Below are 17,028 nucleotides of genomic sequence, written 5' to 3'. Positions count from 1 at the left end.
GCTCATTTCTGGTAGTGCTCATCTGCTCTGTTAGGCAAGCGAGTGTCCACAAGAAGTACTGGATTTTAGAGCCAGATCCTCAGCTCTCTGCAGTCTCCTTTCCACAACTCAAGCAGAGTTAAAGCTGGCTTCAGTGGCCACCCTGCTTGCTAGATGAGTGTCTGCCCCACATACAGTAATCTGCTGGGACAAAGATGTCAGGCCCCACTAACCATCGATCTGGAGGTGCCAGCGGATTGGGCACGGGAACTGTCAAGACATCTGTCTTCAATTCCCATCCCTCTGCCACTGAGCAGCCCTGTGGCCTTGGGCAAGTCAATTCATCTCTCTCTGGGCCTTTGTTTTCCTTTGAACTCTTCGTCTGTATGGTCCTTTTAGACCGTAAGTTCTTTCAGGGTGGGACTCTCTCTTTCCCAGTGTATTTACAATATCTCGCACACCCATCTCAGGTACTTGTATGACGCCCATCTCTGTAGTATCCAAGCCTTGATACATTTTTCCCACCCTCCACCCCGTGAGGCAGGGCAGCATTGTTATCCCTGCTTACAAAGGGGGAACTGAGTCCCAGATGAGCTGAGCGTACAGCTACTCTCAGAGCTGGATGTGTTGTTCCCAGCTTGGCTAGGCGTTCTAGCTTTGACCGAGCCAACGTGCTGAGAACACCAGTCCCCCCACGCCACGGGCAGTGGGATGGGCTACGTTCCTATGGTCCTGGGTGGGGTCATCCCATTGCTTGTTTCTCAGCAGCCGTGCGGCTGTTTTTGGCACACTTGCTTGATCGCAGCTAGCAAGCTGGTAACTACACTTCCAGCTCCACGTGGAGATGCTCCCGCAGGGACTCGCCCAAGGTCACATGGATGATCTGTGGAAGAGCAGAGATTTGAACCTGAATCTCAGGCCAGTTCCCAAACTGGTTTGTCCTTCCTTGCAATAGGGGCCCAATCGTGATCGGGGCCTCTCGGCCAAACCGTAATACAATACAAATGAATAATAATAGATCTAGTGTCCTTCTGTGCAAGCACTGGAGATCATGTCTGCTGAGCAGCCGGCCGCATGAGATTTTACCCCCTTGCTTTACATCACTGATGCCAGTAAACAAGGTCGTCTTTGAGCCAACGGTTTCTCTTCCATTAAAAGACCATCTGTTTTCATCAGGCCTAAGGTGTCTCGAGCCAGCTGCATTCATCTCCATGCTAGAGATCCCAGAGCTTATCTGCAACGAGTCCCGCAGCATGAGGAATGCCCTCAACATTCATTTGTCACATTTTCACATCCTGCTTTTCAATAGCCTTGGGTTTGGTCGCACTATTGCAGAACCTTTTCCTAGGCAGTTTTGAGCTGTGGACTGACCAATGCTGTTACTCTGCCATCTGGGCTACCCCATGTACCTGCTTAGCAGAGAACTGGCTCATTCTTCTGCCTAATGCTGCTTCTGATTTAGACTTGCAGGATCAGAGGCAATGCCTTTGCTCGGATCAGTAACGAGCATTTCTGTCTTAGATGGGACTCGTTTTAGTGCTGCTTATCAAAACAGCGCCTCCCCTTCACACCCACAGTGTTATGCACCAGCCTTAGCACGTTTTCTATTAGGGAAATTCAGCACAGCGCCAAATCTGTTAGGAGAGTTAACCCTTTGCTAGGCCCAGACCAAAGTCCTGGGCCAAATGCAGCGTGCGGAACAGACACGGATATTGCCTGCTTGCCAGACGCCTGCTCCCACCCTGCTTTGTCCTGCCACTGGGCTCATCCCTCCACAGTGTTTCACGCCTCGGTGAAAGCTGCACAAAGGAACATTGGACATTGAACAGCCCACAGACCTGCCGCTCTGGATGGGGTGGGCAGTGCTGTTGGCTGGCTGGACAATTGAGGCTTTCTCTGTGAAGATGCATTTGTGCCGCTTTTCCCCACTGGCCCCCTGTCACTTCCTGCACTGGTTATTCCTCCCCTGGCATCCACAGAGTCCCGTTACTCTGATCCCAGCAATACGCCCCCTGGTCCCTTCTGGGTAAGGTAAAGCACTGCCCCTCGGGTTAGCTACCCCACCCCCTGTGTGTCAGCCGGCCCGGTTCGCTTGCCGTTCCGTATTCCCTTTGCCCAAGCGGTTTGCATGTGTGGCTGTGCCAGGCCATCATGGTCTTTTGAGAGCCTCTTTTAAGGCTTTTATTTCACCACCCTCCTGAGATGGGGAGGTTTCTTGTGCAGCGCACATTTTGTTTTCAGTCCGCGAACAAGGAAATTTAGATTGTCTCCTTCATTCCATCTAGTTAGGTTAGCTGCTAATTTAAGCTGCTCTCCCCACTCAATCTATTCGCGGTACGCTTCACTCAACAGCTCCCAAAGAAGCAGGGTGCTGCGTCCGCCTCCCTGTCGAGAACCTCCTGCCCATCAGCTGCTTCAGCCCTGCTGTTCTTGACTTCACTGTCAGTGCGTTTATTTATTGATGAACCCATATTGGTAGCTGCTGTCAATTTGTAGCGCCCTGACACCAGATTGTCACCGATTTCCCTTAGATTCAGGACTTCTGGTAGTGCCCACGTGGGCTACATTTAAAAACACAAATGTCTACGAGGGGCGCTGCCCCCTGCACTGTCTGCGTGGCCCTTTATAGCCTGCTGAACGGCCGTGCAGCTTAGAGGGAACTTACACAGTTGGGACTTCTCATAAGCTTTAAAACAATCTAAAGGGGGAAGCATTTTCAGCCTGCTGTTTGGGAGCAGTGCTGAGTGGCTCCTGTTGACGTTAGGGAGAGTCTGAGCTCTGTCCTTGTGTGTATTACACTGAAACTTTAGCTCCCCTGGGGTCTCAGAGCTACAGGTTCTCAGAAGCTCCCAGGCCGTACACTTAAGGGGCATGAGAGGATACAGCCCACAGTTACATTGCCCCTAAAACATTGCCAGCCCGTAGAAACGTCCTCGGGGCCAGATCCCATTCCCCACACAAAGCAGACAGTGCCATTTCCCCATCTCTAAAATGCGGGTAATGATGCTTGCCTCCGTTGTGAAGCCGCTTTGAGATCGACTGATGAAAAGCGCTAGATAAGAGCTTGGAGGTTAGTATTATTAGTGATTGCTCACATGAGCGAGGGGACCAGGATTAGGCTGTCATTGAGGGTCTCAAGGAACAGTTCAGTTGTGCTGAGCAGGAATTGACTGTCTACAAGGAGTTTGTTGCATTTATGTCGGGAAGGAATCTGGCTTGGGGAGCCTGCACAGATTTCCAGGAGGACAGAATTTGGCCAGCAGAGTCTTTGTTACTGGTAATGATTCAGGAGCCAGGCAATTAGGAAAGCCATCTTTTTACTTGCAAACCGCAATAAATCCAGACCCTCCCCAGGCCTGCTTCGACGTAGGGCACAAATTAAACGAATTGGCAATATCAACGGCTGCTCCAGTCGTTTCTGTAGAACAGGCTCTTGGAAGGAGAGGCCAAGGACAAGATTTGTGCTGTAAGTCCAGACTGAGGTTCATTGGACAGGCTGCTGGAGAAGCTTGCGAGATGCTGGGCTGCAGTGGCTAATGACCTCAATTGCTCATTTTCATGGGCAGTAGCTGGCTGCCTGTGGCAGGGCAGGAGTGGGAACTTCCAGCCGTCCAAGTGAAGATGAATGGGAAGCTTCTGAGTTTCAGTCTGAGCCCTAGGGCAGGGTGGGGATTTTCAGTCAGCAGCACTGGAGTGTGGAATTTAGACAAGCAGAAGCCATTGTTATGAAACCTTGAGGACTGTGCGGCTGATGCCCTCCTGAGAACTGGGTAAACCAATGTGCGTGTCACCTGCAGCAATTAAAAGACTCACACGTCTCATCGCACGTGCCCGTGTGTGTGTGTACACACGTGTGTGCATGTATTTCTTCAATCCAGCCACGCTCTGCTGTGCTCAGGACCAGGAAGATGAGGGTTGGGCAGAGGTGATGTGACACCACCTTTGAGTTCCCCTAGTCCTGGAACACACTGGGGGATGGCAGGCACATGATGGAAAGATAGCGAGGTTAGCTCCACCCCCCTGGGAATGCTGAGTACTTTGGGGGAATCTCTGGGTAGCCGCGTAAGCCAGCTGCAAATTTGCCATTGGAACAGTGCAAAGGGGCCATAATGGAGCAGAGAATCTGGCCCTATGTGTGGGAGAGTGAGAGAGAGAACATGAGTTGCGCAAAACTGGTGTGTCTGAATCATTTTGCCTGGACGTTTCCCACTGCCTTATTCTAGACATGTTGGACCCCTCAGTTTTGCTTTTCCATGCAATTCCAGGAGACGGCTGTTTTTCACGTTGAGAAGATGTAATCTTCACCATGCCCGAGGCCCCTTTGCTCAGAATGCACCCATATTTGTTTGGAAATCGGCTGCTTTCCACTAGAGAAGGGGCCTGGTATGAGTGAAGGATCTGCAGGAAGTTGTGAGTTTTTCAGGGATCTGGGCCCATCTTCCAGTTCCTAAAGAAACCCAAAAGCCTTGATGGTTTGGTGTTTCATTGGGAATATTTCACCCTGCTCAGATATATTCCTTCCAGCTACTGCCATGTGTTCCAGTCCCCACTGCCTCCCCTCCCGAACCACGAGCACCTGCGCAGGGCTCCAGGCCCGCTGGCTTTCCCTGCCCTGCTCCATCCGGAAGCAGCAGGAGCATCCAGGAGAAACATCCTTCCTTCATCTCTGAACCATGGCCTCTGTGGGGCACACCCTTGGCTCCGCTGAGGCACACAGCAGCCGTAGTCAGCTGTAAACTTGGCTTAAAGGCTCTCCTCAAGGGTTTACCCTGCCTGGGTGACATAAGAGCTTCTCCGGCGCGCTCCCTCCTGGCCAGGACGGCCATTCGACTCCCAGGGGTCGTGAGCAGCCGGTGTAAAGTAGGTCAGCACCGGTTGTGCACACACCTAAGCACACATGGGCGGGAAAGTTTGGGCCACAGTGGATGAGTGTGTCCATAAAGCAAGGGCTGCGTCAGGTTCCAGCCCGATGCTGTTAGAACTGACCAGGTTATAAGCATCTTTAAAAAAGGATTAACGATGGAAACGCCAACAGACATTTAACAGGCGCCACTGTAATTACTAGTGCTTCTAAAAAATAAAACCAGTCTGTGCGCTGCTGCCTTCCACTGACCTGCGACGTGGTTTTGGGAGCCACATATTTCAGGACCCTCAAAGAGTTTTTCTAACAACAGAAGATGTAGTGTGGCTGGGAGCCGGAGAGAATTGAAATAGGAAAGAAAGTGATTTATTAAAGAGCGGTGTGGTGAAGTCACTCGGTTGTAATATTTAAAATCTCCCATCCACTCTGATGGTCTTGAATCAGGCCCCAATGTGGTGTGGACCCAAGGGAGGAAACCTGGAAGCGGCTCTTGGAGAGAGAGGATTTTTTAGCTCTGCCAGATTGACAGTGTCTGCTTCACTGATTGAGCATCCTGTCTCGACTCATTCTGAGACACACAGCGGGATGTATTTGGGAAATGGCCTTGCACACCTAACCCTACCATGGTCCTAGAGACAAGTAAGATGCTGCTGGCTGTCACCACAACTGTGCAAAAGTGGAGTCATTCTAGATCGCTGTTAAGTCAAGAACGTGGGGTGTACTTGGGTTGACGTTACCTTGGGCAAAGGAGAGTAGATAATGTATTCCAATTCACAACAGTCAAGGTGTTTGCTAGTATGTGAAAGGGCTAGTGTGAGGGAACTGGCAAGAAACAAAATATACCCATGTGGGTTTTCCGAAATCTGCACCATCGAAAGAGAATTTTGGGTATAAAAAAGCAAACGTAAACCTGGGTGCGTGTGTGTGTGTGTGTGTGCCCACGACCGTATGTCTATGTATTTGTGTGCATGTCTGTGAATGAGCGTGTCCGTGCACGCATGTGTCCATGAGGGTGTGTTTGTGTGCACACATCTGTGTGCGTGCGCTTGTGATTTTCTTGCAATAGGCTTGTTTTCGTTGCTGAGCAGGGAGTCTAGCTGCCTGCAGTAGAATTGGAGATTTGCGAGTGTGTAAATAGGGTTTTGTCATAACCAAAATTTTACATTGAAGGTGACTGATGTCATGGAGAAGGATAACGATGATGATTACGAGCCCCCATGCTCACCTCACGCTGGGCCTGATCCAAAACCCATTGAAATCGATCGATTCCCATTGCCTTCAACAGGCTTTACGTCGGGCCCACTGTGCATGCAGCTTCTTTCTGTATCAGTTGGCATTTTTCACAGATCAGGAGTGAGATTTGGCCTGACCGTTGTTTTGAAGCAGCACTAATTCACGTGTTCCTACTGCAGCTACATAGGCACTGAACTGCAGCTGTAGTGGAGAGATTCATTTGCAGTTGAGGGAAATCTGAAGGCTGCCACAGCTTGGTCTGGTATCGGTTATTGGGTTTAGTGTGTGGGTGCTGAGTGGCACCGGCGGCCTATGGTATACAGGAGCTCAGACTAGGTGATCAGGTGTTCCCTTCTGGCCTTAAATTCCATCACTTCTGTGACTTCGAGATTCTCCAGAAGAAGCGTTGACTGCTAAGACGGCAATGGTGGACAGTCTTGTGTTCAGCACGGTAGCGTCTTCCTTCCCAAAGCACGTTACAAAGTACAAACTGACTACACACACACATCATCTCACCCATTCCTGAGAGTGTCACTTGTGGCCTGAAACATAGCAGTGGTTCCCCAATGCACAGCAATCGTTTAGGGTCCCGATCTGACAAAGCACTTAAGCATACAGAATTATAAAAGTGGAGGGCTGGACGGGAGCTCAAGGGATCTAGTCCAGTCCCCAGCCCCTTGCTTAATGTTAAACACATCAAAAGTCCCATTGAGTTCAGTGGGACTAGTCACATGCTTAAAGTTAAGCATCTGCTTAAGTGCTTTGCTAGATCTGGGCCAAAAGAGAGTGAAAATTCTCTTATCCAACTGACATTGCTGGGGGAGTTGCCAAGATGGAAACTGGCCAGGACACTTGGATAACAACTCAGCTGCTCTTACCAAACTGCCATGGGATCTTTAATGATCACGTGTGGTCCAGACTCAAGAGCTTTTATGTCTTATCCAGAACATGACACCTCTAGTATCCCAGTACCACCTAATGCCATCCCGGGGCACTGGTTTAGTTCTGGCCCAGAGAGAAGAGTACCACCTACCAAGTCACCTGGGTGTTCTTTGGTCATTTCTCTTCCAAATACTGAACCTACCTGATCTTGCCGACTCTTGGGAGATCTGACAAGATCATGGCACAAGGTGACTTAGCTGTAGGGTTAGTGAGCCTCACATAATGGTCTTCTCATTCAGACAGGTCCAATACAATGCCAGATATATGTGCCAATAATAGCTGCAGTGTGAGGGGCATAGATGTTGGTAATTATATGGATCCCAACCTTGCGGGATGCTTAGCATATTATAGGAGGGGGCCCATCGTGGGGTCAGGTAAAGGAGAAATTCATTTGGGAGAAACTGGTTGGGAGTGAGATGACTGGTTAATTTGCGCCTGCTCTGATTACTGGCCTGCATTCTTAATTGTGTCGTTAAACTATAAAGATCATCGATATTCTTTGTTCTTACAAATGAAGAAGTCTTTTGTTTAGAATGTGTCACGTACATATGAGTCAATAGAAACAAATGGATCACAAGTAAATGACAGTAAATTAATAGACTGAAAAGCAAAGCATTTTGATGTTGCTAGCCGCGCTATCAGGTTATAAGCATCTTTGACCGCCCTAATCCATGACCGAGCATTGTGGTAACCTATTTCTTTCCTTTTTCTTACATGCAGACTACGTTTCCTGTGACTCCATCACTTGCAACTAGTCCCACCATGGCTTTTAGTCCCTACCTAAGTCATGTTTCTCCTGGGATGGGCTTGGTTCCTGCAGAACTTTTACCAAATACGCCTGTCTTGGTTTCCGGGAATCCTACTGTTACAGTACCGGGAGGCTCTGTTGCTCAGAAACTGATGCGTACAGATAAACTGGAGGTATGTGGACTGTAAAACACAATATTATGGTAGGGGATTTAAGGGGCACATTGGCCCAAATTCTGCTCCCCATTGCATCAGTGTAAATCCAGAACAGCATTGTGGCCTTCAATGCACAGGTGTCAGTTGGGGCAGAATCTGACCCGCTTTTTTTTGCAAGGCAAGCTATTTTGAGACCCTTGCTCTGAGTTAAGAAGTTTTTAAGTTGTTGGTGCTACTACACCCTGCAACAGGTTGTTCATTGTGGGCCCGAGCTGAAGTCACTGGAGGCTTGTAAGCTTGATCTCTCCCTTGATTTCAATGCACTTTGGGGGCAGGCCCTACCTTTTTCTGTTAGGTCACAATTCGATAAAATCAGTTTCTATGAGTGTTACACTTGCCAGGCTTAGGCGAGGTCACCCATTCGCATCTAAGGCAGAACTTTCCTTAGTGACGAGTTAGGTTAGACGTGCTTCGAATAAGAATCTGGACAGGAGGTGACAACCTCTTCCCTCTTTTCAAGTTGGGCCCAATCCAGTTCTTGTTGAAGTCGATGCAAAGACTCTGAGTTCCAGGGAAATTGGATCAGGCCCTATGCGAATGGCACTTGCTGAGGTCACAGTGTTAGTTTTGTTTCCCTTCAGACTTACAGTGTCCCTCTTCTAGGGAAGCCATGTTTGGCGGGGAGGAGGTTGGTGGTCATAGAGTTTAAGTATAATATTGAATAAACATTTTGAGCATAAAGGCGTCTTTTCCAATAAGACCACTCCCCTCGGTGTAGTCAGTGTTTATTTAGGGGGCACCGCAGGGAGTGTTAATACTGTATGTATATTGAAAACCTAAAGAAGGGTTGAGTTTAGACAGAAAGTACGTTTTAGGAATGAAGGGCTGATGGCCCAAATTCCAAGGGAGCCACAAAGATTCGTGTAAATTATCTCTCAGGATGTCAGTGTAAAAAATGTCACTCAGATCCTTCAGCTGTCACCCTTCTTTGTCTTCCACCTTTATGCCCTCTGGGGGATTGCTTTTCCTGCTACAGTCCTTCTGACCCATCCCTAAGCATATAACTGAGTGTAACTGACACCACTGACATCTGAATTTTGACCCAATATATCAGCTAGCGATTTTTCTAAATTCCCCAGATCAAGGAAACCTTGAAGATCCATTTTACAGAAATGTGGCTCTGTGCCTTTGACGTTTTGTTATTCATAATATATAAGGAACGGCTTGTCCTTCACTAAGATGGCAATTCCGGCCGTGCCTTCAGAGCACATTACTGGGTTTTAACTCCTTGTCATCAGACACATTGTCATGTAACTGGTGGGTCAGAGTTTTTCTGGGGGAAATTAATCAGCCCATTTTAGGCAGGACTTGTTGCAAATGTTAGTAGCTTACTCTTTGTACATTAAATGTATTGCTTGAGAGAATGATTTTCTGCTGAATATTTTTAAACTCAGATCTCAGTAAGGCAAAAATGGCAGCAGTATTAAAATATAATGTAGCTTAAAGGTAGGGGTAAAATACTAGCCCCTGGACGTTAATGCCAAAACTCCCATTGACTTCAGTGGGGCCAAGATTTGCCCTGGGAAGTGTAAATTCTGCACGTGTCCTGTTCCACACTTTCCGTTACCATTGTTAATATTGTAGATAGCCCGATCATGATTCTGCACCCGGACTGGTGGGGAATAGCACTGTCAAGGGTTGAAGGGTGTGGAATCAGAACCACAGCTCTCCTGAGTGTAATGCAACCCACTCGACTGCCATCCCTGGTTGAACGTGCTGAGAGAAGGCTGACTCAATGTCGTGCTCAACTAGGTGACTTTCTTTTCAGGTTTGCCGAGAGTTTCAGCGTGGAAATTGCACTCGGGGTGAGAATGATTGCCGTTACGCTCACCCCATAGATATTGCAATGATAGACACAAACGAAAACACTGTTACAGTTTGCATGGATTACATCAAAGGCCGATGCTCTAGGGAGAAATGCAAGTACTTTCATCCCCCTGCACACCTGCAAGCCAAAATCAAGGCAGCTCAACACCAGGTGAACCAGACAGCTGCAACTGCAATGGTAAGGGCACGACCTGCCGTATCAAACCTTAGAGCCAGTATGAAACGATTTTATATATGCAGGAAGTAGAAAAGTGATGCTAAGTATTTGGAAAAGTTTAAGTGATGAGCTGAGATTGTGTCCATCTCTCCATCCCTTCATTGTAATCAGTGTAGCATGATGCATCGTATCTCATTGTTTGGGGACGTGATGGCAAAAGCACATGGTCTTCCGACATGACGTTATGGAGTGAAATGCATCAAATGTTAATACGACGTCACTAACAATGAACACAAACTTTTCCCTGTGCAAGCCTTGGCTACCATTTTAGTCTGAATAGTGTGCAAAGCTAGTGTGCAAAGCAAATTTGATTACAGACTGAATGGGTAATATACATGCCTCATTAAGTCAATGGCAAAACTGTTGACTTCAGTGGAGCCAGAATTTCATCTGCTGATTCTAGAAAATGAAGCAGCATTGTGCTGTTACTAAGGTTCAGTCCTAGGAGGCGATGATTCCCCCCAGTCAAAGGGAGATTGAAGATGCTCTGTAGCTAGAAGGAGGCGCTCAGCACCAGGCAGAATCAAGCCCTGAGTGCATTTTAATTGGAGTCTTTGCATCCCAAAGCAGCATAGTGATAAATAAAGGTCTAAAAACAAGCCAAGGGAGCTTTAGTACTCATGGGCCAGGGGGTAAATGGATGCAACTCTGTTCACTTCAGTGGAGCTGCATCCATTTACACAGCTGAGGGTATGGTACCATAAGTACATTTCAAAAGGGAGCACAGCCCAGTTGCAGAGGTGAAGTAGTGTGTCTGGAGGAGGAGTTATTGCTATTGTACATTCTTGTATGGATAATTAATATTGAAAAAGGGGTTCTTACTTCTTTTGCTGATTTAGAAATGCTAATGAATTAAGACTAATTGGCTTTTATGGAGCAACTTTCCCCGCAGATAGCAAGAGAGGGTACTTTCCATTCATGATGAAACATAATGCAAAAACTGGAAGCAATTATCCTTCAGGCACTAAGCAATATTACATTTGTGCCCTGGATTATATAAATAAAACAGCTGTCCTCTAGTAGAATCCATGGAAGGATGTATATGAGGAAACAATTTATATTACAGTATTTATTTGCCCTACACAGTTTATTTGTAAAAAGGGAAGGGGAGTAGCAATTCTTCATTATTATTTTTGTTGTTGAAAGAACAGCTCTACTTCACTCGGAGAAATGTAAACTCGTGTGTGGGTTTTTTTGTTTTTGTTTTTGTTTTTTTTTTACAAAATGAAGCTTTACTTTTTACTAGTTTCCTAGGACACTTATACTAAATTAAAGCCAATGCATGTTTTATTCATGCTGCCGGCTCCTGTCATAAAAGTAATTAACCCTATTTGTATGCCATTAACTAGTACCTTTACAATATTTATTGATTGCTTGTTGCAGCACACTTACTACCAAAACAGTTTCCATTATTCATTCACTTTTAGAGGTTTGATGCATTTCTTGTATCTGGTGAGGAGAATAATTTAAAAAAGAAAAGAATGGCTTCTGACCTTTCATCAAGAATCACATATGATGCAAAGCATCTGAACCAGCCCCTGTCAAGCAGATTTTGGATCCATTCATCTCCTAAAAGCTCAGGAAGATCATCTGAAGGGCCCATCCTGCAGGCACTTAATGCACAAGTAACTTTACTCACTTGGGGCCTGATCCAATTCCACTGAAGTCAGTGGGATTCGGATCAGGCCGTTGGGCCCCGATTCAGAAAAGCACTTAAGCATGTGCCGGAGCACCCTTCCAGAGCAGGCACGCCTTCCTTTCTCCCTCCCGTGTGCTGTGTCGCTGCAGATTCAAGCTCTGAGTCTGGCATGCCGAGCCAGATCATTGACTAAAGCATGAAAAACATGGTTAAAAAAACCCCCAGCTCCACCAGCTAATTCTCAAGTAGCTATAGGCTGATACGTTGGGAGCCGCAGTGAAATTAGTTTAGGTCAAATGCTTTCTGTGATCTGTGAGGGGATTGCTTTGTCCTTAAAGATTGCCAAGAGGAAAAAGCTGACTAATAGTCCGATTAACTGTAGCGAACTCCCCATGTTGTGCATGTCTAGTCTTTTTAATATATTGTATAATGCATTCATTTTTTTTTTCTCTTCACCTATCCACAACGTTGCTCTCCTTTTGACGCACCTTTGCTTGCTGTTTTTTGTTGTTGTGCTTGAACCCCCCTTTGGCCCATTGCCATCATGTGCTCGCTGCCTGCTAATTAAGACTCAGCCAGCTGTCAGATCACTGAAGCGACCCCTCGAGGCAACCTTTGACCTGGTACTTGGACCTTTCACCTTCTTGCTTTGCATGTGACCATCTTAGACTGCATGAATACCTTTTCATTGGTTACTTTGTGTTGCGCCTTGAGGAGACTGCCCATCCTGCGCTGAAATGTTACAACGTTCTTTCAGACCCGACAGTCCATGCCAAAACGGGGCATTTCTCTGTGTAGGCCTTTGGAAACGATTCATGATCCGGGCTTTTCTTCAGGAAACCCAGATGCATTTCTGGAGCCATTTAATTATCACGCTGTTTTTAATCAGCCTGTTTTCAAACACCAGCATCTGTGGCATTGTGAAACACGGGGCATAGTAGGATGTCTTTCACACCTCAGTTCTGAAAGGCATTGAATGTGTCAGAGAACCCTGGGAATACAATATAGATAGGCTTAGCAGAATTCTGTCATTTTGTGTTTGATCGTTTCGAGGGATAATACTGATGTTATTTTTAAGCATTTTTTTGTCAATGTTTATCAATTTAAATTTGGACAGTTACACAAAATTATAGGTTTTAAATTTTTAAAACATTTTTATTGATTTAAATGTTCACAGTTGCAGGAAATTATGGGGGGCAGTTTCAGACAATAGGAAGGTCAGACAATAATTATTTAATGACAGTGGACACTGAGATTCAAAAAAGTTAGTTTTAGAACTGCTAGAACACAAATTGCTAACATCACGCCACAATTACCAGTAAATAGCCTTAAATCAAACCCTCATACGTTCTCAAGCAGCATTTTTCCTACTTTGCTCATCTGCAAATTTCAATTGTTCTCAATGGAAATATTTTTTTCATCTGTGTGTGTGCGTTTACGGTGAAATCACCGCTTACCACCAATTACCGATTAAAAATCCAATCCTTCCAAGTCTAGACATGGAGACACCATTCAAGCCACTCTTGTCACGTGTCCAGCAGCCTTATCATTAGAAACCCCAACACTGAGGGCTTTATTTAAGCATTGCCAGTTGTTTCAGGCTGAGGTTTTTGTGCTGTACGTGGGCTTACGACAGGATGTTAATTTTTACTAGTGATTTTTTTGAATCTATTCAGTCCTGTTGAGATTTTCCAAAAACTTGGGATTTCCATCCACCCCCTTTGAAATACAGTTTTACCCACTTCTTCCCCAAAGCTCGGCCCGCAGTGACCATGACAGCCTAGAAAAAGCAACCACTTCCCTGGGGGAGGAGTGGAAATGTTTATCACTGAAGGACACGGGAAACTCACCAGTCACTGCTATTTTTTGCTAGTAATTATAATCCTTAAAGGGACACACTGAAGAGGACAGGGCCCAGATTTAGGACCTGCTCCAAAGCCCATTGACATCCTTGGGAAGGCTCCCACTGATTTCCGTGGGAGTTGGTTCTGGTCAGTGGCTGAGCAGCTAATCTAGAGGTTGGGAGAATAACACATTTGTTTAAACCCTCCCTGGCTACCTGAGAACTCCCTCCGTGGAAGTCCTGCCTTTCCAAGAACCACCACTCCCAGTACTAGAGACATGGCAGGCAGAAAAGAACTCACCTGGGCTCTCCCCTCTCCATCCTCAGAAGCAGAACATGAACAGACTAAAGCAGTGGTCTTCAACCTTTTTTCATTTGCAGACCCCTAAAACCTTTTGAATGGAGGTGTGGCCCCCATTGGAAATCTTACATGGGTTAAAAACCACTGGACTGAAGGATCTAGGGTCAGATTTTTAAAGGTATTTGGGTTCCTAAAGGATAGGATGCAGATAGGGTGCCTTTGTGTATCTGGGCTCTAGGCACTTTTGAGAATTCCACTCGGTACCTAATTTTGAGAATTCCATCTCCCGGCACCTAAATATCTTTACAGATCTGGCCTCTAGCCCAAAATGCTTAAGTAACTTTAATAATCTTCCTACCATGGAATATCTGAATGCTTGCTGCCTGCAGTCACACTGCTGTCCTCAGAACAGCCTGGAGTTTGGAACATTTGGTGTTGGATCCTGCACCAAAAAACTAATTTCCTAGGGTAGTGTATAAAAATCATCTGACAAAGATTGGGCTCAGGGTGCTTCTGGTATTTATGGAGTGCCCTCCTCAGTCTCTTTGAAATTATTAATGATTATTTGTGTTACCATATCACGAAGAACTCCAGTCATGGCCAGGAGCAAACACTGAACAAAAAGACAATCCCTGCCCCAAGGAGATTACTGTGGAAGTAAAACTTTGAGTGGCTAGTAAACGTCCTGCATGAACAGCATAAGTAAGAGGGGAAATTATTAACCAACACGTTGGCCAATTCTGAATCGCGTTTGGATACAGCCAGGTGGGCAGCATCCCATTTTTATCTGCTGTCACTCAGCCATTCAGACATAAAGGGTTCTTTTCACGCTGCTTTGAGGAATGGCTCTCTTTGCCATACCCGTATTCATGCATGAATGCAGGGATGACTAGCATGCAAATGCAGGTCAGCACCAATCGGGCCAGGGAGCAGAAACTATCCCATGTCGTTTAGGTGACCAGTCACAGAGCACAAATCACACAAAATTGACATCCTGCCTGAGCAAGGTCCCGCTCACCGTCCACAGGCGGCGCATGAGCCCCCTGCTGCCCAGTGTGGGTGCTGCGGGGAGCGCCTTGGCTGATTCAGCAGGGCGGGCTGTTCCCGCTGGAATCAGTGCATGGTGGCGTGGGAAATGTGCCCTCCCCATGAGCTGCTGAACCCCAGGCCCTGACCGTTTGAGGCCATTAAAGATCTCGTCCCACTTCTCACAAGACTGTCTTGTTTGCCCCAATGTCCTGGCCGGATTCCAGCTCTGCCTGTCCACACCCACCCTGCCTTTTCAATTGGATACGGTATTGCTCTTTACTTTTGTCCCTAAACGAATCTATGTGACACTAGTGTGTTGCTGTGTGCTGTTAAAATAGTGTTTCGCTCCAGTGGTGGGTAAAAGGATCCCTCTGGATCAGGCCAAATCATGGGCCCAGTGGCTTCAACTGCACAGAGAACACAGGAGCTTTGTAGACTGCCTGGAGTAACAACACACATCCTGACAGGAGGACGTATCCCACCCAAATCCTCTACCTTTTCCCAATCTCTGCCCTGCCTGGTAGTGTATACCGCAGTCAGGCTCATCAGGGAAGTGTCTTCAGGGCCTCTTCCCAGCAAACTGACAACCACCCTGGGAGAGCCATCCTGGGACTGAACAGCCCAAAGGCCATCGCCTGGCTGACAGCTCTGAAATGGAAGCAGAGACGGGCACCCAGATGCCACCTCCAACATCTGAACTCTGGGCAGTTCCAGTGTGATCCCGCATGTGCCCTTGTTGTTCAGTAGGGCAGTGAGTCTAAGGTTCTCTGCCGGGCACATGGCAAGCTGCTTCACTGTAATTGGTGACCTCCTGTCTGGGTTTTTTGGGAAATACCTGAAAAAGAAGGTTTTCCTTTTGGGCATGATTCATATATGAGCCTACCTGGGCCAGATCTTCAGTCGGTGTGAATCAGCATAGCTTCTTTCAAGTAAGTGGAGCTACTTCTGTTTACATCAGCTGAGGGCCTGGGCTCGAGAATGGAGGAACAGCATATACATACATGTGCTGTTATGTAGGATGGCCATATATATACCCCCTGATACTTCAGAGAGGAAGTCTCTTTATCCCATAATTATCAGTGAAATATGAAATTTTCAGGCTCTGCACCTCTATAAATGATGCCTCTTTGATAGGCCTGTAAATGTGGATTTAAGTGCTTACCTTTCAGTACTCACATTTGAAAACTGTAACCCACTTACGCTTGCTGTCTCTAAAACTGACCAGCTAAGTCTAGAGAGATACTCGTCCAAATTCTGCCCTTGGATGCACTCAGGCTTCAGTGGGAGTGGTGTGCTTATCTGAGAGCAGATTTGCAAGCAGAATTGCTTCTGGTAAATTGATTGCACTAAAACGAAAACCATAACAAAAATAACCCTGGAAACATGGGCATAAGGCAGTCATTTTGCCTGGAGGTAACTGGTTTGACATTTCTCAGATGCGCAGTCTCCTATAGCCGTTTAAAACTTAAGTGAAACCTGTTTCTGTACAGCGACAAACTGTTGGAAGTTTTAGTGGATAGAGTCTACTGTATATTTCCGTTCATGCCATTTATCAGCTGCTTTCCTCGTGTGGTTTCTGACAAGTGCTCTGGGTGTAGCCTTAACCCCTTGTTAGCTAAAGCTCTTTGTGCTTCCGAACCTTGGCTTGCATTCATTTGAGGAAATAGGAGTGATTGAAACAGATAATCCTATTTGCCAGCCATCGCTTTGCTACATTCCATCAGCCAGGCAAAAACTACCTGATCCTGTAGGGCTTCCACTTGCCTGAATTCTCAATGAAGTCAAGGGGAACTTACATGCAGAAGGATTGTAGGAGTACCGGAAAGGCAGCCTTTCCTATCACAATGTGGGGGGGAAATGAAATTCTCTCCCTTGCTACAATGAACAGCTGTAAATCGTTAGCAATGTTCCTTGTTTCCTAAGAACTTGGCTTACAGCTGTGTTGAGCAGACACACTTTATGAAGGATGAGTAACTTACCAAGAAAAGCTCCTGCGCTAGGTTAAAGCGTTCTCCCAAGTCGGATCATGAAACAGGTTTGACTGAGTGGAGGTGCTGTAATGTGATCGAACAAAAGGAGAAGATTTGCTGCTTAGGAAGACAAACCCCAACCTTGTCACTTGACATGTTCCATATAACCTGACAGCAAGAAATACCTATATTCTAAAGAACATAAAACCATGAAGGGCTGATTC

General features: G+C 46.6%; 1 protein-coding gene across 8 annotated transcripts in view; it reads left to right on the top strand.

Annotated features, from left to right (window-relative positions):
- The window catches only part of MBNL3 (muscleblind like splicing regulator 3), a 121,335-nt gene that overhangs the window by 83,484 nt on the left and 20,823 nt on the right, over positions 1-17,028 (top strand). For all 8 annotated transcript variants that reach the window (XR_008446199.1, XR_008446198.1, XM_054039833.1 and 5 more), the window contains exons 4-5: positions 7,736-7,936; positions 9,747-9,983. Coding sequence is in view for 6 of the 8 variants with exons in the window: in XM_054039833.1 (XP_053895808.1) it covers positions 7,736-7,936; positions 9,747-9,983 (438 nt within the window). In the remaining 2 variants the exon portion in view is untranslated. The remainder of the gene's footprint in view (positions 1-7,735; positions 7,937-9,746; positions 9,984-17,028) is intronic.

Source organism: Malaclemys terrapin, chromosome 9 (assembly GCF_027887155.1).
Source record: "Malaclemys terrapin pileata isolate rMalTer1 chromosome 9, rMalTer1.hap1, whole genome shotgun sequence".
Taxonomy (NCBI): Eukaryota; Metazoa; Chordata; order Testudines; family Emydidae; genus Malaclemys; species Malaclemys terrapin.
Note: the sequence above shows the minus strand (reverse complement) of the source record. Positions and strands in the feature narration are given on the sequence as shown.